Below are 26,713 nucleotides of genomic sequence, written 5' to 3' on the forward strand. Positions count from 1 at the left end.
TCAAGAGCAAATGAATGAAAGAAGAATCCATGTGCTCGGCTCAAGGTGAGAGTTACATGGGACTGCTGTATTATATGGTGTTACATGGGACTGTACTACATTGTGTCCGCTATGTACTATATATATGTGCTACGTTGTGTCCGCTATGTACTATATATATGTGCTACATTGTGTCTATGTACTATATATATATGTGCTACGTTGTGTCCGCTATGTACTATATATATGTGCTACGTTGTGTCCGCTATGTACTATATATATGTGCTACGTTGTGTCTATGTACTATATATATATGTGCTACGTTGTGTCCGCTATGTACTATATATATGTGCTACGTTGTGTCTATGTACTATATATATGTGCTACGTTGTGTCTATGTACTATATATATATGTGCTACGTTGTGTCCGCTATGTACTATATATATATGTGCTACGTTGTGTCCGCTATGTACTATATATATGTGCTACATTGTGTCTATGTACTATATATATATGTGCTACGTTGTGTCTATGTACTATATATATGTGCTACGTTGTGTCTATGTACTATATATATATGTGCTACGTTGTGTCCGCTATGTACTATATATATATGTGCTACGTTGTGTCCGCTATGTACTATATATACGTACTACATTGTGTCTATGTACTATATATATGTGCTACGTTGTGTCCGCTATGTACTATATATATGTGCTACATTGTGTCTATGTACTATATATATGTGCTACGTTGTGTCCGCTATGTACTATATATATGTGCTACATTGTGTCTATGTACTATATATATGTGCTACGTTGTGTCCGCTATGTACTATATATATGTGCTACGTTGTGTCTATGTACTATATATATGTGCTACATTGTGTCTATGTACTATATATATGTGCTACATTGTGTCTATGTACTATATATATGTGCTACATTGTGTCTATGTACTATATATATGTGCTACGTTGTGTCCGCTATGTACTATATATATGTGCTACGTTGTGTCTATGTACTATATATATGTGCTACGTTGTGTCTATGTACTATATATATGTGCTACATTGTGTCTATGTACTATATATATGTGCTACATTGTGTCTATGTACTATATATATGTGCTACGTTGTGTCCGCTATGTACTATATATATATGTGCTACGTTGTGTCCGCTATGTACTATATATATGTGCTACGTTGTGTCCGCTATGTACTATATATATGTGCTACGTTGTGTCCGCTATGTACTATATATATGTGCTACGTTGTGTCCGCTATGTACTATATATATGTGCTACATTGTGTCCGCTATGTACTATATATACGTGCTACATTGTGTCTATGTACTATATATACGTGCTACGTTGTGTCTATGTACTATATATATGTGCTACGTTGTGTCCGCTATGTACTATATATATGTACTACATTGTGTCCGCTATGTACTATATATATGTACTACATTGTGTCCGCTATGTACTATATATATGTGCTACATTGTGTCCGCTATGTACTATATATACGTGCTACATTGTGTCTATGTGCTATATATATATATGTGCTACGTTGTGTCCGCTATGTACTATATATACGTACTACATTGTGTCTATGTGCTATATATATATATGTGCTACGTTGTGTCCGCTATGTACTATATATACGTGCTACGTTGTGTCCGCTATGTACTATATATACGTGCTACATTGTGTCTATGTACTATATATATATGTGCTATATGTTGTGTCCATGTCCCTACTGTGTTAGACACTTTACATACGTGTCAGGGCTATACGTTACTATGAAGGACTATATGGAGAGTCGAGGGCTGGACACACAGACAATCCGCTGGTCTAACCCGCTGTTCTTGTCTTTCAGCTGCTGACCCCCTCTTGGCGCCATGACCTCCCCGCTGAGCCGCCTCAGTCACATCACCCTCCAGGTCTCCAAACCCCAGAAGATCATCACTGACCTGGTGACCAAGTACAGATTCCAGCCATTTGCAGCCCGCGGTCTGGACGGAGTCGCCCCTAGTCAGGTGGCATTAAGAAGCGGAAACGTTGTGTTCGTTGTCAATGAGATCTCCGAGACCCCCGGCCTGCTCTATGACTCTCCGGTTCCGCAGCCGTCCCCGGATACGGCCTGTAATGTCAGCTACGAGGTGGAAGACGTGTCCCGATTGTGCCAGCAGCTGGTCAACAATGGCTGCCACATGTTAGTGCCACCAACCCAACTGCAGAGCGACGCCGGCCCCGTGTCCTACTGTGTGGTCAAGTCCATTCTAGGGAACGTGAGGCACACTCTTATAGACCGCTCTCGCTACACCGCCGCCTTCCTGCCGGGCTTTGAACCCCTCGAGAAAGAAGGCGCTGACGATGGACCTGCAGCAGATGTCACGCGCATAGACCATGTGACTTATGTCTGTCCACGGGGGACAATGAAACGTGTCAGTGACTGGTACCAACGCTGTTTTGGGTTCCAACACTTACCTCTCCAAGGAGAAGACCCCATCCAGGGACTTGAGATCACCGGCCCCCAGATTGGGCTCCGCCTGAGTGCAGAGGAGTGCCCGGGGCAGGCAGAGGTGGGTAAGATTGTGATTGGGGAGTCTTTACCCCAGCAGGGGTTAAACCAGATGGACCAGTTTCTCCAGCACCATAGAGAAGGAGGGATCCAGCACATCGGCCTCCTGACACCAGACATCTTCCGAGCCGTGGAGTCCCTGACTAATAGTGGGGTTGTCTTTGCTGCGCAGCCCCCATGTTATTACAATGACCCCCAGAAGAAGGCGGCCATCCTCCACGCAGGGTTCACCCCACAGCAGCTCTCCCATTTTGGGATTTTGTTGGATTCCACCACCCAAATCCAAGACGTCGACCAGAAAATCCTCCTCCAGGTGTTTGCTGAGCCTTTGTTCTCCAAGGACTCGTTCTACCTGGAGCTGATCGAGCGCAGGGGGGCGCAGGGGTTTGGGGAGGGGAATATTCGTGCTCTGTGGCGCTCCATGCAAGATATGATGGATGACCTGAGCCAGAAAGAGCAGGAAGGTGCAGCGGCCCAGTGATACAGATTAGATCTGCTGTCCTCCTCCAGGGGGCGAACCTCACTGTCCGCCTGTTCCTGTCAGTTGTGGGGCGGGGGCAGGGCAGATGTAGCCGACGTCTCTGCTGTACTTTCTGACCATCTTCATCCTCCAAACCAGAAAACTGCCAAAACTTCTGCTTTTCTAGAGACGATCACACTCACTGACTGTCTGTATTCCAGTTTCTCTGTAATCCCTCCCCGTTCTGCAGCAGAGGGCGGGGGTTGGGGATTTATAGATTTTTATTATTACTAAGGGCGGACTTTGTTTCTCATGACTGTACATCCTAATAATGCAGAACTGCAGTGTAAAGCATGGAGGAGCAGCGGAGCAGTCTGAGCCTCGGCTGTGATGTGCGTCACTGATTCTGTATCCTAGTGAAGCAGCCAATGCTGAAGAACTACTAGTCCCAGCCTACGCCAATGCTTAATACTCTCAGGCGACACAATGTAACAAAAAAGTTTTATTAGAAAATGTATAAAATCCTGCGCTAATGGACATACAAAGGGTTAAAATAGAAATCTTTAGTATAAAACCGAGGGGTTCAGGGTCCGCGCAAACCGTAATGTGCACTGACAACCCATCGCCGCAGCATCATCAGGTCCAGGGTTGTCAGACTCTGTTATGTCCAGAATCATCAGTAAATAAAGTCCCATTATTACATCGCGTCTCGCTGTCCCTCTGTACGGGGTATAACAGGCCACAGGCTGAAGTCTCGTCTTCTCACAGCTGAAGGTTTGCTACAATTATATCCAATCTGCACAATCTGTTACACTGGAGACAACAGTAACAAACCTTCAGCTGTGGAGCCAGGACAAGCTCTAAGCCCTTCTATGTACCCCAGGACATTCCCTCCAGTCACAGCAGCCGACACCAGGGCTCACTTCTGGCCCGTAGAAGCGGCTCTGAAGAAGCTCTGGATAGACCTCTGCTTGCTGATTGTCTCCACAGGAGGTCGAATGTCGCGTCTGTCTCTTTTCCTCTTCTTGGACTGGAAAATAAACACAAGTCAGAAAAATCTAATAATAAACCAGAAGAGGCGGAGCCAAAAGCGCGTCACTCACCGAGCCCACCGACCCGGCCACGAGCCCCCGACCCTCACACAGGCCCAGAATCTGGAAAAGAAGAAACGGCGGAATGAGATGAAAATCCGGCAGGTGACTAAGATACTGCTCTCTGTTATCAGCCATGTCAGGAGAGGAGAGGCCGACTGTAGGACAGGGGAATACAATCTATTACTATCTGTTATCAGCCATGTCAGGAGAGGCCGACTGTAGGACAGGGGAATACAATCTATTACTATCTGTTATCAGCCATGTCAGGAGAGGCCGACTGTAGGACAGGAGAATACAATCTATTACTATCTGTTATCAGCCATGTCAGGAGAGGCCGACTGTAGGACAGGGGAATACAATCTATTACTATCTGTTATCAGCCATGTCAGGAGAGGAGAGGCCGACTGTAGGACAGGAGAATACAATCTATTACTATCTGTTATCAGCCATGTCAGGAAAGGAGAGGCAGACTGTAGGACAGGAGAATACAATCTATTACTATCTGTTATCAGCCATGTCAGGAGAGGAGAGGCCGACTGTAGGACAGGAGAATACAATTACTATCTGTTATCAGCCATGTCAGGGGAGGAGAGGCCGACTGTAGGACAGGAGAATACAATCTATTACTATCTGGTATCAGCCATGTCAGGAGAGGAGAGGCCGACTGTAGGACAGGGGAATACAATCTATTACTATCTGTTATCAGCCATGTCAGGAGAGGAGAGGCCGACTGTAGGACAGGGGAATACAATCTATTACTACCTGTTTTCAGCCACGTCAGGAGAGACCGACTGTAGGACAGGGGAATACAATCTATTACTATCTGTTATCAGCCATGTCAGGAGGGGAGAGGCCGACTGTAGGACAGGGGAATACAATCTATTACTATCTGTTATCAGCCATATCAGGAGGGGAGAGGCCGACTGTAGGACAGGGGAATACAATCTATTACTATCTGTTATCAGCCATGTCAGGAGAGGAGAGGCCAACTGTAGGACAGGAGAATACAATCTATTACTATCTGTTATCAGCCATGTCAGGAGAGGAGAGGCCGACTGTAGGACAGGGGAATACAATCTATTACTATCTGTTATCAGCCATGTCAGGAGAGGAGAGGCCGACTGTAGGACAGGAGAATACAATCTATTACTACCTGTTATCAGCCATGTCAGGAGAGACCGACTGTAGGACAGGGGAATACAATCTATTACTATCTGTTATCAGCCATATCAGGAGGGGAGAGGCCGACTGTAGGACAGGGGAATACAATCTATTACTATCTGTTATCAGCCATGTCAGGAGAGGAGAGGCCGACTGTAGGACAGGGGAATACAATCTATTACTATCTGTTATCAGCCATGTCAGGAGAGGCCGACTGTAGGACAGGGGAATACAATCTATTACTATCTGTTATCAGCCATGTCAGGAGAGGCAGACTGTAGGACAGGGGAATACAATCTATTACTATCTGTTATCAGCCATGTCAGGAGAGGAGAGGCCGACTGTAGGACAGGAGAATACAATCTATTACTATCTGTTATCAGCCATGTCAGGAGAGGAGAGGCCGACTGTAGGACAGGGGAATACAATCTATTACTATCTGTTATCAGCCATGTCAGGAGAGGAGAGGCCGACTGTAGGACAGGGGAATACAATCTATTACTATCTGTTATCAGCCACGTCAGGAGAGACCGACTGTAGGACAGGGGAATACAATCTATTACTATCTGTTATCAGCCATGTCAGGAGGGGAGAGGCCGACTGTAGGACAGGGGAATACAATCTATTACTATCTGTTATCAGCCATATCAGGAGGGGAGAGGCCGACTGTAGGACAGGGGAATACAATCTATTACTATCTGGTATCAGCCATGTCAGGAGAGGCCGACTGTAGGACAGGGGAATACAATCTATTACTATCTGGTATCAGCCATGTCAGGAGAGGAGAGGCCGACTGTAGGACAGGGGAATACAATCTATTACTATCTGTTATCAGCCATGTCAGGAGAGGAGAGGCCGACTGTAGGACAGGGGAATACAATCTATTACTATCTGTTATCAGCCATGTCAGGAGGGGAGAGGCCGACTGTAGGACAGGAGAATACAATCTATTACTATCTGTTATCAGCCATGTCAGGAGAGGAGAGGCCGACTGTAGGACAGGGGAATACAATCTATTACTATCTGTTATCAGCCATGTCAGGAGAGGAGAGGCCGACTGTAGGACAGGAGAATACAATCTATTACTATCTGTTATCAGCCATGTCAGGAGAGGAGAGGCCGACTGTAGGACAGGGGAATACAATCTATTACTATCTGTTATCAGCCATGTCAGGAGGGGAGAGGCCGACTGTAGGACAGGAGAATACAATCTATTACTATCTGTTATCAGCCATGTCAGGAGAGGAGAGGCCGACTGTAGGACAGGGGAAGCTTAGGTTTGTGCAGGTGCTTTCTGACCTCCCACAATGCACCAGAAGTTGTCTGAGCTTTAGGTGTGAGTAGATCAGAACACTTGGCCCTGTTACTTCCCAGTGACTATAGAGATTTTAGATCCTTCTGTGATTTTACCTTTTTCATGGCGGTGGGAACAGCGGACTCCATGAATTGTCTTCTGGTGACCCATCGCTGCGCTGTGCATTCCGCTTCCTCCTCTTTCATGGAATGGCTGTGCAGGAAGTAAACCAGGTACGTCTGATTGATGTGAGAGAAGATGTGAACAACCTGCCGGGACAAGGAGCCATTACGGACTGTGACTGCCCTGACAACTCACACATCTTCGGGTCTCCTCCAGAGGTGTCGGGTGGGGTTTGTGTCACACAGGTCTCTAGCTGGTGTGGGGTTCAGGGGCCCGGGTGCAACTGCTATCTCAGCACCTCCTATAGCAGGGGTAGGGAACCTTTGGCTCTCCAGCTGCTGTGAAACTACAACTCCCATCATGCTCCATTCACTTCCATGGGAGTTCCCAGAACAGCAGAGCCAGTATGCATGCTGGGAGTTGTAGTTTTGCAACAGCTGGAGAGCCGTACGTTCCCTACACCTGTCCTATAGCATCTCATCTTAACACGTTCACTGCCACTTGGATCCCTGTGCAGCATTTACGTGGTTAACAGGCTTCTCACCTCCCCTACATACTGCAGATCGGTTCGGGTCACCTCCCAGCCGGTCACTTCCTGGAGTCGGTCACACAGGATCTCCCGCTGTTCCTTCTCGGTGGGCGTCTTCTCCAGGATCATGCTTGGAAACTCCCACATCCCTGCCAGGAGCCCTGTAGAGGACATTATACGGATATGGCAGTCAGTGCAAGCGCTGGTACACTAACACTGACCTAGATACCATGCATCACCTTTGTGGGGTCTCTGAAGCAGCAAGTACTCGGCCTCGCCCCGCTCCCCGGGTCTCTCCCACACACAGGTCACTGTCTGCTCCTCTCTTGATGGCTTCTTTGCTGCTTTGCGCGGGTAGTTGGCGACTCCGAGACTGCGATCCCACTGGTCACTGGACGGGATGCAGAGAGGACACGAGGCATCTGCTGCTGAGGAACAGCTTCGTTACAGTGTGTCAGTCATAGTCACATAGAGAACAGCACATAATGGATCAGAATGAAATATATATATATATATATATATATATATATATATATATATATACACACATACATACATGCACACTGATTTTTTTCTTTATATAGCCCAACACAACCGTATTCTTAACCTTCACAAGTAATATATTAGAAGACGCGGTCCCTTCTCCGCACTCACCACATTCCTCAATGTCAGAGATGGAGCTGTTTGGAGTGTCAGCTCTTGTGCTCACAAGTTTGCTGAGGGAGGCCGCAGAATCCAGCTCCACCTACAAGACAAAACAACAGACATCAATGGCACCATCTCAGGACTCATTAGGAGTCACAGGACACCTTGTACTAATCATCTTGTCAGACTCTCATGGTGAAGCAGAGCGCCCCTTTAATACTGTACATCCTGAAATTAGGAAAAGTAAGTGATTCCAGGACAATGAATGATGACATCACTCAATGACATCACCATCACTCCGCTGGGCGCCTGCCATCACCTTCTTGTACGCTCGGCACAAGCTCTGCAGAGGACATTCCCCGCAGAGCGCTTTCTTTGGCGTGCAGACTGTCGCTCCCAGCTCCATCATCGCCTGGTTAAAGTCTCCAGCCCGATCAGGGTCCACAAGGTTATCTGCCAAATTCCTGCAGGGAATGAAAAGGTGATAACAGACACTGTCCGGGCCGAATCAACAAAAAGTGCAACAACGTTCTAAAAAAATAGTCATGTTCAAGATGTCTGCTGGTTGTCAGAAACCTCCCCTTCACAGGCTGAAAAATATTAAAGTCAATCCCAAGCTGGACCCCTTTAATCCTACAACACTCACCACAGAGAGTCCGTGACCGTCGGGGAGGTAAAATCTGCTCCAATGCGTCGCAGGCGGCAGAGAACTCGGATGACGTTTCCATCTACGACACCTGTAACCTGCAGAAGAAGATATTAACAGAGGAGAGCACTCTCCGGGCCGCCATGCTGCTGGAGTCTGTGCCATACTTACCTGCCCATAGGAGATAGATGCCACCGCCCCGGCTGTGTACCTGCCCACGCCTGGCAGCAGCTTCTGTAAGTCTTCTGCAGTGCGGGGCATCTGACCCCCCAACACCTGCACAACCTGAGGCCGACAAGATGTCACTACATATACCAGAATCTCCCTGTTCTCAGAAATAAAAGGTTAAATTATGAGGAGAACTTTCACACACCTTCTGGGCTCCTTCATGCAGCCGCCGACCCCGGGAGTAATACCCCAGCCCGGACCACTGCTCATTCACCTCCTGGGGACACAGGGATAGGGCTGGTTAGAACTGACACTGCAGCACATAAATGGTTAAAGACAATTTCCCTTTTAACTAAAAGGTCCTGAATACCTGACCCGAGTGTCATTAGTGAATTTACCCAGCTTTCCAAGAGTCCTGGATGGAATAACTGTCACGTTCAGGACCTGTGAAAGCTGGGTGACAGCCTCTGCAGGAATCAAATTAAATTCATTGTGGACACACAGATTCCAACTGACTGTGATGGCACCACATGCTGGATCCTGCAGAGCATTACACCAGATACACATTGACACAGTCTGCACTGATACACTGACTAGGGAGTGATGGCCGCCGCTTACTGACAACATCATCTACCTCCAGTGATGCCGTGGCGAGATCCTGCACTGTCGGCCATGTCTGTAAGGAAAAGACACAATAATGTTAGAAAATGAGAATCCAACGTAGACCGAAACGCTGCAAATATTACCCCAACCATCCCATCACCTTCATCCACTTGGTGTAGTAGTCAACGACTGTGGAGACCTGAGTCTGCTGCAGCATCACCTCCGACACCCAGACTGACATGAGACAGAGACACGTGAGGATGAAGGGCTGATAACAGATAGTAATAGATTGTATTCTCCTGTCCTACAGTCGGCCTCTCCTGACATGGCTGATAACAGATAGTAATAGATTGTATTCCCCTGTCCTACAGTCGGCCTCTCCCCTCCTGACATGGCTGATAACAGATAGTAATAGCTTGTATTCCCCTGTCCTACAGTCGGCCTCTCCTCTCCTGACATGGCTGACAACAGATAGTAATAGATTGTATTCCCCTGTCCTACAGTCGGCCTCTCCTCTCCTGACATGGCTGATAACAGATAGTAATAGATTGTATTCCCCTGTCCTACAGTCGGCCTCTCCCCTCCTGACATGGCTGATAACAGATAGTAATAGATTGTATTCTCCTGTCCTACAGTCGGCCTCTCCCCTCCTGACATGGCTGATAACAGATAGTAATAGATTGTATTCCCCTGTCCTACAGTCGGCCTCTCCTCTCCTGACATGGATGATAACAGATAGTAATAGATTGTATTCTCCTGTCCTACAGTCGGCCTCTCCTCTCCTGACATGGCTGATAACAGATAGTAATAGATTGTATTCCCCTGTCCTACAGTCGGCCTCTCCTCTCCTGACATGGCTGATAACAGATAGTAATAGATTGTATTCCCCTGTCCTACAGTCGGCCTCTCCTCTCCTGACATGGCTGATAACAGATAGTAATAGATTGTATTCTCCTGTCCTACAGTCGGCCTCTCCTGACATGGCTGATAACAGATAGTAATAGATTGTATTCCCCTGTCCTACAGTCGGCCTCTCCCCTCCTGACATGGCTGATAACAGATAGTAATAGATCGTATTCCCCTGTCCTACAGTCGGCCTCTCCTCTCCTGACATGGCTGATAACAGATAGTAATAGATTGTATTCCTCTGTCCTACAGTCGGCCTCTCCTGACATGGCTGATAACAGATAGTAATAGATTGTATTCCCCTGTCCTACAGTCGGCCTCTCCCCTCCTGACATGGCTGATAACAGATAGTAATAGATTGTATTCTCCTGTCCTACAGTCGGCCTCTCCTCTCCAGACATGGCTGATAACAGATAGTAATAGATTGTATTCTCCTGTCCTACAGTCGGCCTCTCCCCTCCTGACATGGCTGATAACAGATAGTAATAGATTGTATTCCCCTGTCCTACAGTCGGCCTCTCCTCTCCTGACATGGCTGATAACAGATAGTAATAGATTGTATTCTCCTGTCCTACAGTCGGCCTCTCCTCTCCTGACATGGCTGATAACAGATAGTAATAGATTGTATTCCCCTGTCCTACAGTCAGCCTCTCCTCTCCTGACATGGCTGATAACAGATAGTAATAGATTGTATTCCCCTGTCCTACAGTCGGCCTCTCCTCTCCTGACATGGCTGATAACAGATAGTAATAGATTGTATTCTCCTGTCCTACAGTCGGCCTCTCCTGACATGGCTGATAACAGATAGTCATAGATTGTATTCCCCTGTACTACAGTCGGCCTCTCCTCTCCTGACATGGCTGATAACAGATAGTAATAGATTGTATTCTCCTGTCCTACAGTCGGCCTCTCCTGACATGGCTGATAACAGATAGTAATAGATCGTATTCCCCTGTCCTACAGTCGGCCTCTCCTCTCCTGACATGGCTGATAACAGATAGTAATAGATTGTATTCCTCTCTCCTACAGTCGGCCTCTCCTGACATGGCTGATAACAGATAGTAATAGATTGTATTCTCCTGTCCTACAGTCGGCCTCTCCTCTCCTGACATGGCTGATAACAGATAGTAATAGATTGTATTCTCCTGTCCTACAGTCGGCCTCTCCTTTCCTGACATGGCTGATAACAGATAGTAATAGATTGTATTCTCCTGTCCTACAGTCGGCCTCTCCTCTCCTGACATGGCTGATAACAGATAGTAATAGATTGTATTCCCCTGTCCTACAGTCGGCCTCTCCTTTCCTGACATGGCTGATAACAGATAGTAATAGATTGTATTCCCCTGTCCTACAGTCGGCCTCTCCTGACATGGCTGATAACAGATAGTAATAGATTGTATTCTCCTGTCCTACAGTCGGCCTCTCCCCTCCTGACATGGCTGATAACAGATAGTAATAGATTGTATTCCCCTGTCCTACAGTCGGCCTCTCCTCTCCTGACATGGCTGATAACAGATAGTAATAGATTGTATTCTCCTGTCCTACAGTCGGCCTCTCCTCTCCTGACATGGCTGATAACAGATAGTAATAGATTGTATTCCCCTGTCCTACAGTCGGCCTCTCCTCTCCTGACATGGCTGATAACAGATAGTAATAGATTGTATTCCCCTGTCCTACAGTCGGCCTCTCCTCTCCTGACATGGCTGATAACAGATAGTAATAGATTGTATTCTCCTGTCCTACAGTCGGCCTCTCCTGACATGGCTGATAACAGATAGTCATAGATTGTATTCCCCTGTACTACAGTCGGCCTCTCCTCTCCTGACATGGCTGATAACAGATAGTAATAGATTGTATTCCCCTGTCCTACAGTCGGCCTCTCCCCTCCTGACATGGCTGATAACAGATAGTAATAGATCGTATTCCCCTGTCCTACAGTCGGCCTCTCCTCTCCTGACATGGCTGATAACAGATAGTAATAGATTGTATTCCTCTGTCCTACAGTCGGCCTCTCCTGACATGGCTGATAACAGATAGTAATAGATTGTATTCCCCTGTCCTACAGTCGGCCTCTCCTGACATGGCTGATAACAGATAGTAATAGATTGTATTCTCCTGTCCTACAGTCGGCCTCTCCCCTCCTGACATGGCTGATAACAGATAGTAATAGATTGTATTCCCCTGTCCTACAGTCGGCCTCTCCCCTCCTGACATGGCTGATAACAGATAGTAATAGATTGTATTCTCCTGTCCTACAGTCGGCCTCTCCTCTCCAGACATGGCTGATAACAGATAGTAATAGATTGTATTCCCCTGTCCTACAGTCGGCCTCTCCTCTCCTGACATGGCTGATAACAGATAGTAATAGATTGTATTCCCCTGTCCTACAGTCGGCCTCTCCTCTCCTGACATGGCTGATAACAGATAGTAATAGATTGTATTCTCCTGTCCTACAGTCGGCCTCTCCTGACATGGCTGATAACAGATAGTCATAGATTGTATTCCCCTGTACTACAGTCGGCCTCTCCTCTCCTGACATGGCTGATAACAGATAGTAATAGATTGTATTCCCCTGTCCTACAGTCGGCCTCTCCCCTCCTGACATGGCTGATAACAGATAGTAATAGATCGTATTCCCCTGTCCTACAGTCGGCCTCTCCTCTCCTGACATGGCTGATAACAGATAGTAATAGATTGTATTCCTCTGTCCTACAGTCGGCCTCTCCTGACATGGCTGATAACAGATAGTAATAGATTGTATTCCCCTGTCCTACAGTCGGCCTCTCCTGACATGGTTGATAACAGATAGTAATAGATTGTATTCTCCTGTCCTACAGTCGGCCTCTCCTCTCCTGACATGGCTGATAACAGATAGTAATAGATTGTATTCTCCTGTCCTACAGTCGGCCTCTCCTGACATGGCTGATAACAGATAGTAATAGATTGTATTCCCCTGTCCTACAGTCGGCCTCTCCTCTCCTGACATGGTTGATAACAGATAGTAATAGATTGTATTCTCCTGTCCTACAGTCGGCCTCTCCTCTCCTGACATGGCTGATAACAGATAGTAATAGATTGTATTCTCCTGTCCTACAGTCGGCCTCTCCTCTCCTGACATGGCTGATAACAGATAGTAATAGATTGTATTCCCCTGTCCTACAGTCGGCCTCTCCTCTCCTGACATGGCTGATAACAGATAGTAATAGATTGTATTCCCCTGTCCTACAGTCGGCCTCTCCTCTCCTGACATGGCTGATAACAGATAGTAATAGATTGTATTCCCCTGTCCTACAGTCGGCCTCTCCTCTCCTGACATGGCTGATAACAGATAGTAATAGATTGTATTCCCCTGTCCTACAGTCGGCCTCTCCTCTCCTGACATGGCTGATAACAGATAGTAATAGATTGTATTCCCCTGTCCTACAGTCGGCCTCTCCCCTCCTGACATGGCTGATAACAGATAGTAATAGATCGTATTCCCCTGTCCTACAGTCGGCCTCTCCTCTCCTGACATGGCTGATAACAGATAGTAATAGATTGTATTCTCCTGTCCTACAGTCGGCCTCTCCTGACATGGCTGATAACAGATAGTAATAGATTGTATTCCCCTGTCCTACAGTCGGCCTCTCCTCTCCTGACATGGCTGATAACAGATAGTAATAGATTGTATTCCCCTGTCCTACAGTCGGCCTCTCCTCTCCTGACATGGCTGATAACAGATAGTAATAGATTGTATCCCGCTGCACAGTATGGCTACGGCTGTTCTGTCCCTGTAGTGGATTCTCTAACAATCACCTGAATACGCTCGCCGGTCCAAGTCCAATTCTGTGATGGCCTGAAAGAGAGAGATTTCCTCTATTGTCTTCCGTTATCAGCCACATGTCTTTATTTCAATATTAAAACATGTGCTATAATAATCCAGTATCAGCAGGAAATAATAAAATTGGGGATTATACTTCAGAGCTGCAATCTGAAATCTTGTCTGTACAGAACTCATTCTGGAAAAAGTCCTTACAGCAGGAACCAACTGCCCCCTGCATCATACTAAGCTGTCAGGTGTGCCTGACCACAGGGTGCTGACTGCTCCTAATAACTACCAGCAGAATAGTGAGCGCAGCTCTGGAGTATAATACAGGATAAGTAATGTAATGTATGTACACAGTGACTGCACCAGCAGAATAGTGAGTGCAGCTCTGGGGTATAATACAGGATAAGTAATGTAATGTATGTACACAGTGACTGCACCAGCAGAATAGTGAGCTCAGCTCTGGATTATAATACAGGATAAGTAATGTAATGTATGTACACAGTGACTGCACCAGCAGAATAGTGAGCGCAGCTCTGGGGTATAATACAGGATAAGTAATGTATGTACACAGTGACTGCACCAGCAGAATAGTGAGCTCAGCTCTGCAGTATAATACAGGATAAGTAATGTATGTATGTACACAGTGACTGCACCAGCAGAATAGTGAGCGCAGCTCTGGAGTATAATACAGGATAAGTAATGTAATGTATGTACACAGTGACTGCACCAGCAGAATAGTGAGCGCAGCTCTGGAGTATAATACAGGATAAGTAATGTAATGTATGTACACAGTGACTGTACCAGCAGAATAGTGAGCGCAGCTCTGGGGTATAATACAGGATAAGTAATGTAATGTATGTACACAGTGACTGCACCAGCAGAATAGTGAGCGCAGCTCTGGAGTATAATACAGGATAAGTAATGTAATGTATGTACACAGTGACTGCACCAGCAGAATAGTGAGCGCAGCTCTGGAGTATAATACAGGATAAGTAATGTAATGTATGTACACAGTGACTGTACCAGCAGAATAGTGAGCGCAGCTCTGGAGTATAATACAGGATAAGTAATGTAATGTATGTACACAGTGACTGTACCAGCAGAATAGTGAGCGCAGCTCTGGAGTATAATACAGGATAAGTAATGTATGTACACAGTGACTGCACCAGCAGAATAGTGAGCGCAGCTCTGGAGTATAATACAGGATAAGTAATGTAATGTATGTACACAGTAACTGCACCAGCAGAATAGTGAGCGCAGCTCTGGAGTATAATACAGGATAAGTAATGTAATGTATGTACACAGTGACTGTACCAGCAGAATAGTGAGCGCAGCTCTGGGGTATAATACAGGATAAGTAATGTAATGTATGTACACAGTGACTGCACCAGCAGAATAGTGAGCGCAGCTCTGGAGTATAATACAGGATAAGTAATGTAATGTATGTACACAGTGACGGCACCAGCAGAATAGTGAGCGCAGCTCTGGAGTATAATACAGGATAAGTAATGTAATGTATGTACACAGTGACTGCACCAGCAGAATAGTGAGCGCAGCTCTGGAGTATAATACAGGATAAGTAATGTAATGTATGTACACAGTGACTGTACCAGCAGAATAGTGAGCGCAGCTCTGGGGTATAATACAGGATAAGTAATGTAATGTATGTACACAGTGACTGTACCAGCAGAATAGTGAGCGCAGCTCTGGGGTATAATACAGGATAAGTAATGTAATGTATGTACACAGTGACTGCACCAGCAGAATAGTGAGCGCAGCTCTGGAGTATAATACAGGATAAGTAATGTAATGTATGTACACAGTGACTGTACCAGCAGAATAGTGAGCGCAGCTCTGGGGTATAATACAGGATAAGTAATGTAATGTATGTACACAGTGACTGCACCAGCAGAATAGTGAGCGCAGCTCTGGAGTATAATACAGGATAAGTAATGTAATGTATGTACACAGTAACTGCACCAGCAGAATAGTGAGCGCAGCTCTGGAGTATAATACAGGATAAGTAATGTAATGTATGTACACAGTAACTGCACCAGCAGAATAGTGAGCGCAGCTCTGGAGTATAATACAGGATAAGTAATGTAATGTATGTACACAGTAACTGCACCAGCAGAATAGTGAGCGCAGCTCTGGAGTATAATACAGGATAAGTAATGTAATGTATGTACACAGTGACTGCACCAGCAGAATAGTGAGCGCAGCTCTGGAGTATAATACAGGATAAGTAATGTAATGTATGTACACAGTGACTGTACCAGCAGAATAGTGAGCGCAGCTCTGGCGTATAATACAGGATAAGTAATGTAATGTATGTACACAGTGACTGTACCAGCAGAATAGTGAGCGCAGCTCTGGAGTATAATACAGGATGTTTAATGATGCTGCTGTTTCTGGATATTACAGATCTTTCAGACAGTCAGAAGTAACAGTGGGCAGGTATTGGTGTCCTGTGATGTCATTGGGGTATTAGCGCCCTGTGATGTCATACCAGTCTCCGCCATGGCAGGTCTCGTTTACATCGGTCATACCAGGTGAGGAGCGTCTTCCGCAGTGTCAGGGTCTCCTCTGCAGTGAATGTATGATATGGAGGATGATGGGGGTTGGAGTCTGTAATGAGAACACATGGTGTGAGTCCCTGTACGTTACCTGACAACATGGCGGCCGCTCGCTCTCTTCTCACCTCTGCTCTGGGCCGTGGGCCGCTTGCTGGAGGACATTGGCTCCTTCTTTGGCACAGCCTTTGTGGCTCGCTTTACGGCGGAGCGCCCCATTCTGCAGGGGGGGAATTGCTTGTTAGTATTTTATTGCCCTAAAGCCCACACGGTACTGAAGGACGGTCGTGCTATTGGTTGTCGCCGCGACGTTTCCATCACGTTCACAAATTGCGCAAAATAATTAAATCAACTTTACTCCTAATTTCTCAAAATACAACACAAACACATTAGACCACGTGATCAAATGCAATATACCAAAACTAAAGCACCCCCTGCCTGCTGTGAAGCATGAATACGACTTTAAGAACTTTGACGTCAAGTGGGAAAGTGTGACGTCATCACAAGCCGCCATAAATCATAATGGTCAATGTAATACTCACCGCAGACTGATCTCCGCGCGGCCCGAACACACAAGACCCGCCCTCTCTGTCCTCTGTCATCCGATTGGCTCTTGTTACATACTGGGCGTGGCTACTGCTTGGCAGACGTTGTTTTCTTCCAATGAGAAGGTTCCTACGAGTCTAATAACATATATCACGTGATGTAACGTCATCATTGTGCGCCGGAAGTGCAGCTGTGTAGCCTGGTCCTGGAGGCTTCATGTGCCGGATCTCGGTTTACGGCAGGTGTTTAGTTTTTTGATGCCATGTTTGTATCTTTGTTCGTCCCTTGTTGCTGCAGTTTGGGGCGGGGGCTGCTCGTGCAGGTCTCTCTATTCTCCTTCCTTATATATATATATATATATATCTCCCTCTTGGTCTCTGACAGGTGACGATGACAAGTCTGAGGGTCCCGGTCATCGACGTCCACAATGATAACTTTGGCGAGCTCTGGCCGTCTATGTTGCTGGCGCTGAAGACCGCCACGTTTATTGCGGTGGACACGGTAAGTGATGGAGATGTTACGGGGAGTCATCTCTGCTTCACTTAAAGGGGGGCGCCATGATAACAATAAACTGGGGGTCCCGGAGTCCCTGTGGTAGTGACTGAGGGCGCTGTACTCTGCCGTCCTATACAGTGGCGGCCAAAATAAATGTCCCATCAGAGGATTCTGTCATATGTATGTGCTGCGTATAAGGGGCGTCCCATCTGTATATGTGTGTGTATATATATATATATATATATATATATATATATATATATATACCTCCTGCCACGAAATCCTCTGAAAAATGTTACATGACATCGTGTACAAAATTACCAAATACTCCAGGAGAGAAGAGGATGGGAATGGAAAAGACGAGAAATCATTTTCACTACAATCATTACTTTTTGTGAAATGGTGCGGGTTTCTTTTGGCCGCCACTGTAGATGGCGCTCACGGTCTCTGGGACATGAGACGCCTTCATGGTGTTACTTCAGAGCTGCGCTCATGTTCCACTAGACTGGAGCGATTAGGAGTTGGTCCTGCTTGGCCCGGCCTGGATCCAGTAGGGGGCGCTGCCTCAGCTCCGGTGTCCGCGCTGTTTCATGTGCCTGTTAGTATTAGGCTCCACCCCCTGTATTCTGGGTAATGTGGGCAGAGCTAGCACACGTGGAGCTGACACCACATACTGGATCCTTGCCACACTGGCACTACCCCAATTAACCCCTCCGTTGCTGATTCTGCTGACCTCCAGTGATCGGCGGCCTTTCTTCTTGCAGGAGCTGAGCGGTCTGGGCTCCAGGAGGAGTTTACTGAACCAGTAAGTGGCCATGAATATCTCAGGAAGGATTTGCCCATGGAGAGGTTTCTGGGAAAGCTGGGTGACAGTACAGCCGCCATGACAGCTTTCCCAGGGTCCTGCATGAAGGTCTGATGTATTTTTCAGTGTCGGCCGCTCCTCTGCTGGATTAACCCTTACATGCCATAGCTGTGTCCTGTTATTATCAGTGATAGTTTGTGTCGTCTTGTAGATGTGTGGAGGAGCGGTATAAAGCCATATGTCAGGCTGCACGAACACGCTCCATACTGTCCCTGGGGATCGCCTGCTTCAAAGCAATCTCCGAAAAGGTGAGTTCTCCCAGCAGCGCAGAGTATTTCAGGAGAGGAGTGTGCTGATCTTATTGGGGAGGTCACAGGGTGAGAGTTACATAGTGGAGGAGCATGGTCTCAGCAGTACAGAGTATTTCAGATGCTTACCTGTTGACATAATTCCTGTGCAATGCTCTGCAGGGGGAGGACACCTACCTGTCTCAGATCTACAACCTGACCTTGCTGTGTATGGAGGATTACACCATCGAGCCTCAGTCCGTCCAGTTTCTTGTCCAGCATGGCTTTGACTTCAATAAACAATATTCCCGGGGGATTCCTTACTACAAGGGCAACGACAAGGTAACGCAGTATACACTATAATATGTGGCGCACTGCAAGGTCCAGCCAGCGCCGAGCACAGACTGTTCAGTACTATCATGTCACCGTCTTTGCTGGGTATTTGCAGATTGTCATTTCTCCTGCTGCAGGATGATGAGCGTCACCTCCAGAGCGCCCGCACCCTCTTCCTGGAGCTTCTCCAGGCCCAGAAGCCGCTCATCCTTCACAATGGCCTCATTGACCTGGCCTTCCTCTATCAGTGCTTCTATGCGCAGCTTCCTGACAAGATGATGAACTTCATCGCAGACCTGTCAGAAATGTTCCCGGCCGGGATCTACGACACCAAGTACGCCTCCGAGTTTGAGACTCGCTTTACGGCTTCGTATCTGGAATACGCCTACAAGAAATGGTGAGCGCAGATTTTGGGGTGTTCCAGGATTCTTGGGTTTTCATGTCTGTTCTTCCATTTTTATTTCTTGCTTGCTGTCAGTGGATTGAAACATTCATAATCAGTTCTGACACATTGTAACAAGCCCTCAGCAGTATTAGGACTGCAGCAGTGTGGACCATGACACCCCCCTCCCCCCAAAAACCCAGCACCCATAACCTAAACCTTCCTGGAGCTATTTCTGCAGATCTCTCCGTCAGCCGCCATTTTATTTCTCATAATCTATTTCTCTTCCAGTAAACGTGAGAACGGCAAACTAATGGATTCTAGCAGCCGGCACATCGTGGTGGAGTTCTGTCACTATGCCGCCACTATGTCAACCTATGTGGAGTATCGGCTCTGCTCCATCCCCCGCTCCACAGCGTCCGAAACCAGCACCGACAACCTGAACATCTGCGAGAGATTCTCTGTGAGTGCAATGTCTAGTATTGTTAGTATTTCTAGGATTGCTGGGTCATAGCCCAGTATTTGACGTCAGTCCGGTGGCGTACTTTTTGGGATGCCCCCGCCATTACTTACCTGTATCTGACCTTTGCCCGCAGGCGTACGGTTGGTGTCCTAATGGGCTGAAGTGTTTGCAGTCTCACAACATTGACCTGATCATTGAGGAGGATGAAAAATGTAAAGAGGAGAAGAAGAGAAAGAGACGAAAGAGAAAGAAAGCGGCTCCAGCAGAGTCTCAGATGGAGACGGAGCCCCCCTGTAAACAAACGTCTGGCGCCCCCCTTGGTGGTAGTGATATGGAACAAGGGAATACCAGGGTGGCAGAAGCTATCACGACTAATGATGTGCAGTGTGATATGGATGAAGACCAAACTGGGGCCAAGAAGCAGATGGAGTCTGTGCCCTCCGAGCAAGACCCCCAGCCAGGACTTCCTGAGGAGACCCCAACACCAGGAGATGGACCCAGATCCTCCGAGGGGGGGACACACAGAGCCGGCTTTGATGCCTTCATGACTGGGTACATCATGGCTTATGTGTGGATGCTGAAGAAGCAGAAGGGCTCCGACTCCTCGGCCTCCTGCTGCCTCCTGGACTGTCTCAACAAGATCTATCTGAGTGGTAAGAACGTCCCCCTGCAGATAGTGAAGAGCGTCTTCTCCAAGTCCTCCCGCGCACACGTCCAGAAGATGCGGCTGATCTCCAGGGTCGGCTCCTAAGTTGTGGCCATGTCCTGATGTCAGAGCCCACCTGCCCCTTGTAGTATAAGCCGGGGTGATGCGGTGGCCGGTGCCACAGGGGCCACTACACATGCTCTAGGATTCCCACAGCCTGTCATCCAGCTTTCTCAGACTCCTGAATGACAGACAGTAGGGATATTGGTGCGTCACTCACCTTTATTTGGTGACAGCCATATCTGCTCCGTGGCCCTGGGTCATAATCACACGGTAGAAATAATTCCTGTCTTGCTGGGTCCAGCCTGCAGTGTAAAGCATGGACTCCTTCTACCATCCTTCTCCTGGGTCGTTCTGGCATCTTTAGTTTTTCACTTGTTCTTATAGTCCAGGTCGTCTGATGTTTCTAGATGACACATATACAGTGGACTGTGTGAACACTGCTCTATTTACATCACAGATGGTCCTGGAGGGAGAATTACATCCCCCATTCTTTACCTTACAGGTGCCAAACAATTTTTTTTTTTTTTCATTAAACATCTGTGCCCCTTTAAGTGATGACCTCACCGATCTCACACTGTGAATTGCAGCCCCGTCTCTTCTTTTGCAGTGGATATTACTCTCCTTCAGTTGCTCTTTCGTGTTATAGTTTATGTACCGTCTATGGGAATGCTGAGGAGCCACTGAAGGAATTGTATAAGGCAGGGGTCGGGGGTCACAGTGGAAAGAGATGAGGTCATTACCCATTACTTAAAGGGGTGGGCGCAGTCCTGGGCTCCATTGGCTCTAATAGAAGCTGCAACACCAGCAGAGGAGCGTCTTTACTGTATAGGGTAAGGCTATTCTGCAGGATGTCCTCACCAAGATGGCCGCCTGTAGCGCTGCCTCTAGTCTAACATAGCAGAAAGGTTTTGTGACTATTGATTTTTATTACAAAATATAAAATGGAGAAGTATCCGGAATGTTCCTTTACTGATCGGCGTTGATCGCCTACACGCGGTCACATGACAATGTCTTCCTCTATTCCCTCTGCTGGTTCATGTAGTTGCTGTAAATATGGCAGCCGCCTGACTTTACTCAGAAGTCTTCCCAGGGCGCCATTACTTACATCTCATACTGCGGCAGATATCTGTATAAGAAATGGCGCCCTGTGACTACTGCAGGTGAGGAAGCAGCGGCGGCCATGAACTTCGAGGATAGCAATAACCATAGTCTCAGAATTTCTATCAAATCTCTTTTAGTGCAAAAGTTGAAATTCCAGGAACGCTCCATGCCGATACAAGCGGGTGCCGTCCTGGAGGGGGCGGAGCATGACACGGGGAAGCTTGGACACATTCTTAATCTGTGGTATGCTCCGCCCCAGCAGGCCCTGCACCAGGTATAACTCAGTATATCCGTTTTCTGTTACTCTGGTCATTTCCAGCTGTGGTCATTTAAAGGGCCAGTACAGGAATGGCTTATAGATTTCTAGTTACAAGAGATTGGGGCTCAGGTGTGATTGCTGGGCCCCCTGATACACAGCTGACCAGGGGCCACATGTCTGCCCATAGGATCAGTCGTGGGTATCAGACAGTAATTTGTCACCCGAGGGCCCGGTCACAGTGATGGGCCCTGTGCAAAGCTTTTGTGAGTGGACATTGATGGATTGGGGTATCATAAACCCGCTGTCCTGGACAGTAAATGCAGGACGGGCCCCCCCCACTACCCCCTGGTGGTAAGAGACGGTGGGACAACCCCAGAGGTTACAGCAGTTTCCGGTAAATGACGGCGCAGACTCGCACGCGGTTGCTATAGACCGTTTAATCTGGAAGATAAAGGAGAAAATGACAAAACTACAAAAATAAAACAGAAAAGATTCTGATCGTTTCCTCTTTGGTTCCTCAATACAAACATCGTATATACAGAGAGCACTGACAGGCGGAACAACAGAGTATAAATACACACAGAGGAATCCTCGCCCGCGGCGGCGGCGGCAGTGTCAGCAGCGAGAACGTAAGACTTTAATAAAACACCTTCATAAATAGGAACAGAAACCGAAGCGGGAAAAGGACAATTGCATAGAAGAAAGCGGGGGCGGGGCGGCGCCTGTCCTCAGCGCTTATACACTGCAATGGCGGCCACAGACCAGGCGGGCAGGGCATGCTGGGAGCGCTAGTTCCTCATAGTGTTCAATAAGGCAAAAAAATAATTACAATTCTGAGTTTTTTTTTTTTTTACAAAATTAAACAAAAATAAAATTTTCTTTACACTTAATCAGAAATAATTTTTCGCCTGTTCCTCGCAAAGACGGAGGCGATCGGATCAGCAAAGCGAAGAATCAGCTCTTCTCTATAGGATGAAGAATTGTTTGGGGGAAGGGATGAGGCGACTTGTAGCGCCTAAGTGTGCCGTCTACCGTACCTCGCGCCTCTATCGACCCCACCCCTCCCCCGCTATCTTGGAGTCACCTCAGCTTGATATTATGGTGTAAACAATACGGCTTGTACTATATGGCGACTTGTAGTCACATGACATTGTACCACGACACCACACCTAATAGTGACCGGGGACACCCTAGAACCTACAAAGTGCGGAGAGCTCGGAGACCCGGCCAGATCCCTGCGCGACCACATTGGCTGGACATCTGCCCCTTGTGAACAGCGCCTTACATGACGTGCCAGGAGCGTTGCACATTTCAAGTCAAAGCCCAGCAGCCCTATTGTAAGATGCAATAGTCTGCAGCCCGCACACTCTAATAATATCAGGAAACACCAGGCTAGAGTCTGAACAGCAGCAAAAGGTTTCTATCGCTTAGAGCAGCCGCCGCCGCCGCCGCGTTCAGATCCATCATGGCGGCTGCTGCTGCTTTTATATCTATTTGAGACAACGCATCCTGAGTCTGAAATCTCTAGGGGGCGCTGTTGTAACACTCCGATCAGTGAGGACCAGTACTGACAGAGTCCACCACTAGGGGGCAGCCCTGCACCACGCATTACAAGTGCTTTTATCTACACCAATATTAGCCTTACAGTGGAGGAGGGGCATTAATAGGGGCTACTCCATGGGGGCGGAGCTCTGCACACCCCAACCCCCTACCTGAGCAGAGACTTCGTGCCACTGGGTCAGTAAGTTTGTAACGTCTCTATGGTCGGATTCATACATTGAATTTTAAAAATACAAAAACCTAAAAACGCAACAATCTAAAGTCCCCCCTCCCCCACCTTCCTACCCCTGGGTTGATGTGGCAGATCTCATCGTGGCCCTCAGGCGGGGAGGGGGTGGCGTCATTCCCACAGAAAGAACTAGTGACCAAGTCAGATGACGGTGTATGGAGGAGAAGCCGGCGCAATGGCACTGGAGGGGTTAAGGCATCGCAGACTGACAGCTCGCCCCGAGCACGTCATCACCACAGACTGGCTGGTGAAGGGTTAACAGATCACGTGACACACAATAACACGGGTGGAATGCACCGTAACCAATGCAACAAATGCAACTGCATTGTCAATGTTTTTTATTTTTTGGGTCGCCATGGGTTACTGCACTTCCCGTCCCTATACAATTTATTCGGACACTTGTATCCGGCGTTACACTGACCGCGTCATCCAGGCGTTACACTGACCGCGTCATCCAGGCGTTACACTGACCGCGTCATCCAGGCGTTACACTGACCGCGTCATCAGGAACCCTGGTGTGCAGTACAGGATCATTAGGGACCTACTGGGGGAGGGGATCTGTAGACACGGGACCGCTCCTCACAGCTTCACCACTCCCTGGCGGATGCGGCAGCCGGACACAGAGTCGCACAGACAGTCCCTGCTCTCTGGATTGTCCACTGGCAGTAAGGACAGTCCTGCGAAGTGTGCGGGGGCGCTGGAGCTGCGCTGGTTGTCGTTCAGTTCGTCCTCTATTTCCATGGCCTCGGAGCTGGAGGTGAAGCCGGGGGAGGGCTCGTCCTCGGACAGGCAGTGAGTGGGGGGCTGGGAACACTGTGCAAGTTTCCGATTGCTGACCAGCAGCGGGTACTCATCCTGGTTGTGATCTCCTTCCACAGTCCCGGTCCCATCTGTACAGTCCATATCCTCAGTCTGCGCACAGTCTGGGAGGGGGGACCTGGGTTTATAGGGTGGGATTTCGGAGACCCCATATTTAACATTACAGAGTAGCCTGGCCCGGACCTCGCTGCTGAGCTGCGCAGGGTCGCACCTGCCCATGGTGGAGGAGAGGGCCGCAGACGGGGAACAGTCTCTTTTCAGAAGCTCAGGAGAGGTGGGCAGAGAGCGGCAGCGCCTCCGGGATACGTAGCAATAGTCCACCGTGTCCTGGCTGAACGGCTGCCGCACCAGCCCCGCCATCTTAGGGGAGTGCAAGTCGAAGACGTGGGAGATGACGGACTTGCTGGGCAGGTCAAAGAATTTAATCTTCCCTCCCTTTAAGTCCTCCCTGGCATTGAAAGGGTTCACCTTGCGCACCTGCCCCCTGCTGGGGGTATAGAAAGGGTCCTGGACATTTATTTTGCGCTGAGGTTTGCGGGCAAAAACATCGGACTGACTCCGGGAGAGAGTGATGTTCCGTCGGGGGCGCGGCGACTTCTGCGGGATTTTATCGTCTTGCGGGATGGTGATGAGACGTTTGACCCCCTGACTCTTCTCAATGGACCCTGCAGGAGGGGAAACACAAAAAGTCTCAGTCACAAGGGGTGCGGGGCGGAGGTCCTCCCTATGAGGTCTAGGATGAGCGACACTTCTAGGGGGGTCACAAGGGGTGCGGGGCGGGGGTCCTCCCTATGAGGTCTAGGATGAGCGACACTTCTAGGGGGGTCACAAGGGGTGCGGGGCGGGGGTCCTCCCTATGAGGTCTAGGATGAGCGACACTTCTAGGGAGGTCACAAGGGGTGCGGGGCGGGGGTCCTCCCTATGAGGTCTAGGATGAGCGACACTTCTAGGGAGGTCACAAGGGGTGCGGGGCGGGGGTCCTCCCTATGAGGTCTAGGATGAGAGACACTTCTAGGGGGGTCACAAGGGGTGCGGGGCGGGGGTCCTCCCTATGAGGTCTAGGATGAGCGACACTTCTAGGGAGGTCACAAGGGGTGCGGGGCGGGGGTCCTCCCTATGAGGTCTAGGATGAGAGACACTTCTAGGGGGGTCACAAGGGGTGCGGGGCGGGGGTCCTCCCTATGAGGTCTAGGATGAGAGACACTTCTAGGGGGGTCACAAGGGGTGCGGGGCGGGGGTCCTCCCTATGAGGTCTAGGATGAGCGACACTTCTAGGGGGGTCACAAGGGGTGCGGGGCGGGGGTCCTCCCTATGAGGTCTAGGATGAGCGACACTTCTAGGGAGGTCACAAGGGGTGCGGGGCGGGGGTCCTCCCTATGAAGTCTAGGATGAGCGACACTTCTAGGGGGGTCACAAGGGGTGTAACAAACTATCAGACTTGAGATGAAGAAGACTGTACTGATACGACTGTGACAAACCCTCAGCTGTGGGGCATGCTGGTCTGAGATCTCACCCTTAGTAAGAGGCTTGGTCTCGTGGATCTCGGGGGTGTTGGACAGTCGCTCGTTCTCGGCCTCCTCTTTCCGTAGGCGCTGTAAGATTTCCTCCAGCTGCTTCACAATGTCAACAAAGGAAGGACGAAGAGTCGGGTCCATCTGCCAAAAATGTCAAGACAAGGTCATTACTGATGGGTCACTGAATGGGGAGATCAGCAGCAGCAGCAGCACCCCGTATTAGAATACCAGAGAGGGAGGGATAAGCGGCGCCTAATATTAGCCTATGATGGGGGAGGGATAAGCGGCGCCTAATATTAGCCTATGGTGAGGGAGGGATAAGCGGCGCCTAATATTAGCCTATGGTGAGGGAGGGATAAGCGGCGCCTAATATTAGCCTATGATGGGGGAGGGATAAGCGGCGCCTAATATTAGCCTATGATGGGGGAGGGATAAGCGGCGCTTAATATTAGCCTATGATGGGGGAGGGATAAGCGGCGCTTAATATTAGCCTATGATGGGGGAGGGATAAGCGGCGCCTAATATTAGCCTATGATGGGGGAGGGATAAGCGGCGCCTAATATTAGTCTATGGTGAGGGAGGGATAAGCGGCGCCTAATATTAGCCTATGATGGGGGAGGGATAAGCGGCGCCT

General features: G+C 48.4%; 4 protein-coding genes across 4 annotated transcripts in view; 2 read left to right on the plus strand and 2 right to left on the minus strand.

Moving 5' to 3' along the window:
• On the plus strand, positions 1 to 3,113 carry HPDL (4-hydroxyphenylpyruvate dioxygenase like). The gene is made up of 2 exons (XM_075286432.1): positions 1 to 45; positions 1,863 to 3,113. The coding sequence occupies exon 2, from the start codon at positions 1,885 to 1,887 to the stop codon at positions 3,046 to 3,048; it is 1,164 nt and encodes a 387-aa protein (XP_075142533.1). The 5' UTR covers positions 1 to 45; positions 1,863 to 1,884; the 3' UTR covers positions 3,049 to 3,113.
• A 584-nt stretch (positions 3,114 to 3,697) lies between these two features.
• On the minus strand, positions 3,698 to 17,156 carry MUTYH (mutY DNA glycosylase). Its single transcript, XM_075287217.1, has 16 exons — positions 17,120 to 17,156; positions 16,706 to 16,797; positions 16,514 to 16,632; positions 13,992 to 14,031; positions 9,451 to 9,524; positions 9,322 to 9,363; positions 8,893 to 8,964; positions 8,691 to 8,804; positions 8,520 to 8,617; positions 8,193 to 8,337; positions 7,883 to 7,973; positions 7,468 to 7,653; positions 7,244 to 7,389; positions 6,693 to 6,845; positions 4,131 to 4,181; positions 3,698 to 4,057 (listed from the first exon to the last, which is right to left on the minus strand). Exons 2-16 carry the CDS (start codon positions 16,794 to 16,796, stop codon positions 3,947 to 3,949), a joined length of 1,533 nt encoding a protein of 510 aa, XP_075143318.1. The 5' UTR covers position 16,797; positions 17,120 to 17,156; the 3' UTR covers positions 3,698 to 3,946.
• A 152-nt stretch (positions 17,157 to 17,308) lies between these two features.
• On the plus strand, positions 17,309 to 22,389 carry TOE1 (target of EGR1, exonuclease). Its single transcript, XM_075287163.1, has 8 exons — positions 17,309 to 17,365; positions 17,508 to 17,624; positions 18,383 to 18,423; positions 18,635 to 18,731; positions 18,894 to 19,052; positions 19,181 to 19,440; positions 19,717 to 19,888; positions 20,022 to 22,389. Exons 2-8 carry the CDS (start codon positions 17,514 to 17,516, stop codon positions 20,637 to 20,639), a joined length of 1,458 nt encoding a protein of 485 aa, XP_075143264.1. The 5' UTR covers positions 17,309 to 17,365; positions 17,508 to 17,513; the 3' UTR covers positions 20,640 to 22,389.
• The window catches only part of TESK2 (testis associated actin remodelling kinase 2), a 34,111-nt gene continuing 29,779 nt past the window's right edge, over positions 22,382 to 26,713 (minus strand). The window contains exons 10-11 of the mRNA XM_075287162.1: positions 26,079 to 26,220; positions 22,382 to 25,230 (exon numbers count right to left, since the gene is read on the minus strand). Of these exons, the coding sequence (XP_075143263.1) occupies positions 24,326 to 25,230; positions 26,079 to 26,220 (1,047 nt within the window). The 3' untranslated portion in view covers positions 22,382 to 24,325. The remainder of the gene's footprint in view (positions 25,231 to 26,078; positions 26,221 to 26,713) is intronic.

Source organism: Leptodactylus fuscus, chromosome 9 (genome assembly GCF_031893055.1).
Source record: "Leptodactylus fuscus isolate aLepFus1 chromosome 9, aLepFus1.hap2, whole genome shotgun sequence".
Taxonomy (NCBI): domain Eukaryota; kingdom Metazoa; phylum Chordata; class Amphibia; order Anura; family Leptodactylidae; genus Leptodactylus; species Leptodactylus fuscus.

Bases quoted from the DNA above. Each gene is read 5' to 3' on its own strand.
- HPDL (XM_075286432.1), top strand. From the start codon at position 1,885: ATGACCTCCCCGCTGAGCCGCCTCAGTCACATCACCCTCCAGGTCTCC.
- MUTYH (XM_075287217.1), bottom strand. From the start codon at position 16,796: ATGGGGCGCTCCGCCGTAAAGCGAGCCACAAAGGCTGTGCCAAAGAAG. The intron at 8,805-8,892 runs GTGTGTGAAAGT...TGTCGGCCTCAG, and splicing joins TGCATGAAGGAGCCCAGAAG to GTTGTGCAGGTGTTGGGGGG. The intron at 8,618-8,690 runs GTAAGTATGGCA...CTTCTTCTGCAG, and splicing joins CATCTATCTCCTATGGGCAG to GTTACAGGTGTCGTAGATGG.
- TOE1 (XM_075287163.1), top strand. From the start codon at position 17,514: ATGACAAGTCTGAGGGTCCCGGTCATCGACGTCCACAATGATAACTTT. The intron at 17,625-18,382 runs GTAAGTGATGGA...TTCTTCTTGCAG, and splicing joins CGTTTATTGCGGTGGACACG to GAGCTGAGCGGTCTGGGCTC. The intron at 18,732-18,893 runs GTGAGTTCTCCC...AATGCTCTGCAG, and splicing joins TCAAAGCAATCTCCGAAAAG to GGGGAGGACACCTACCTGTC.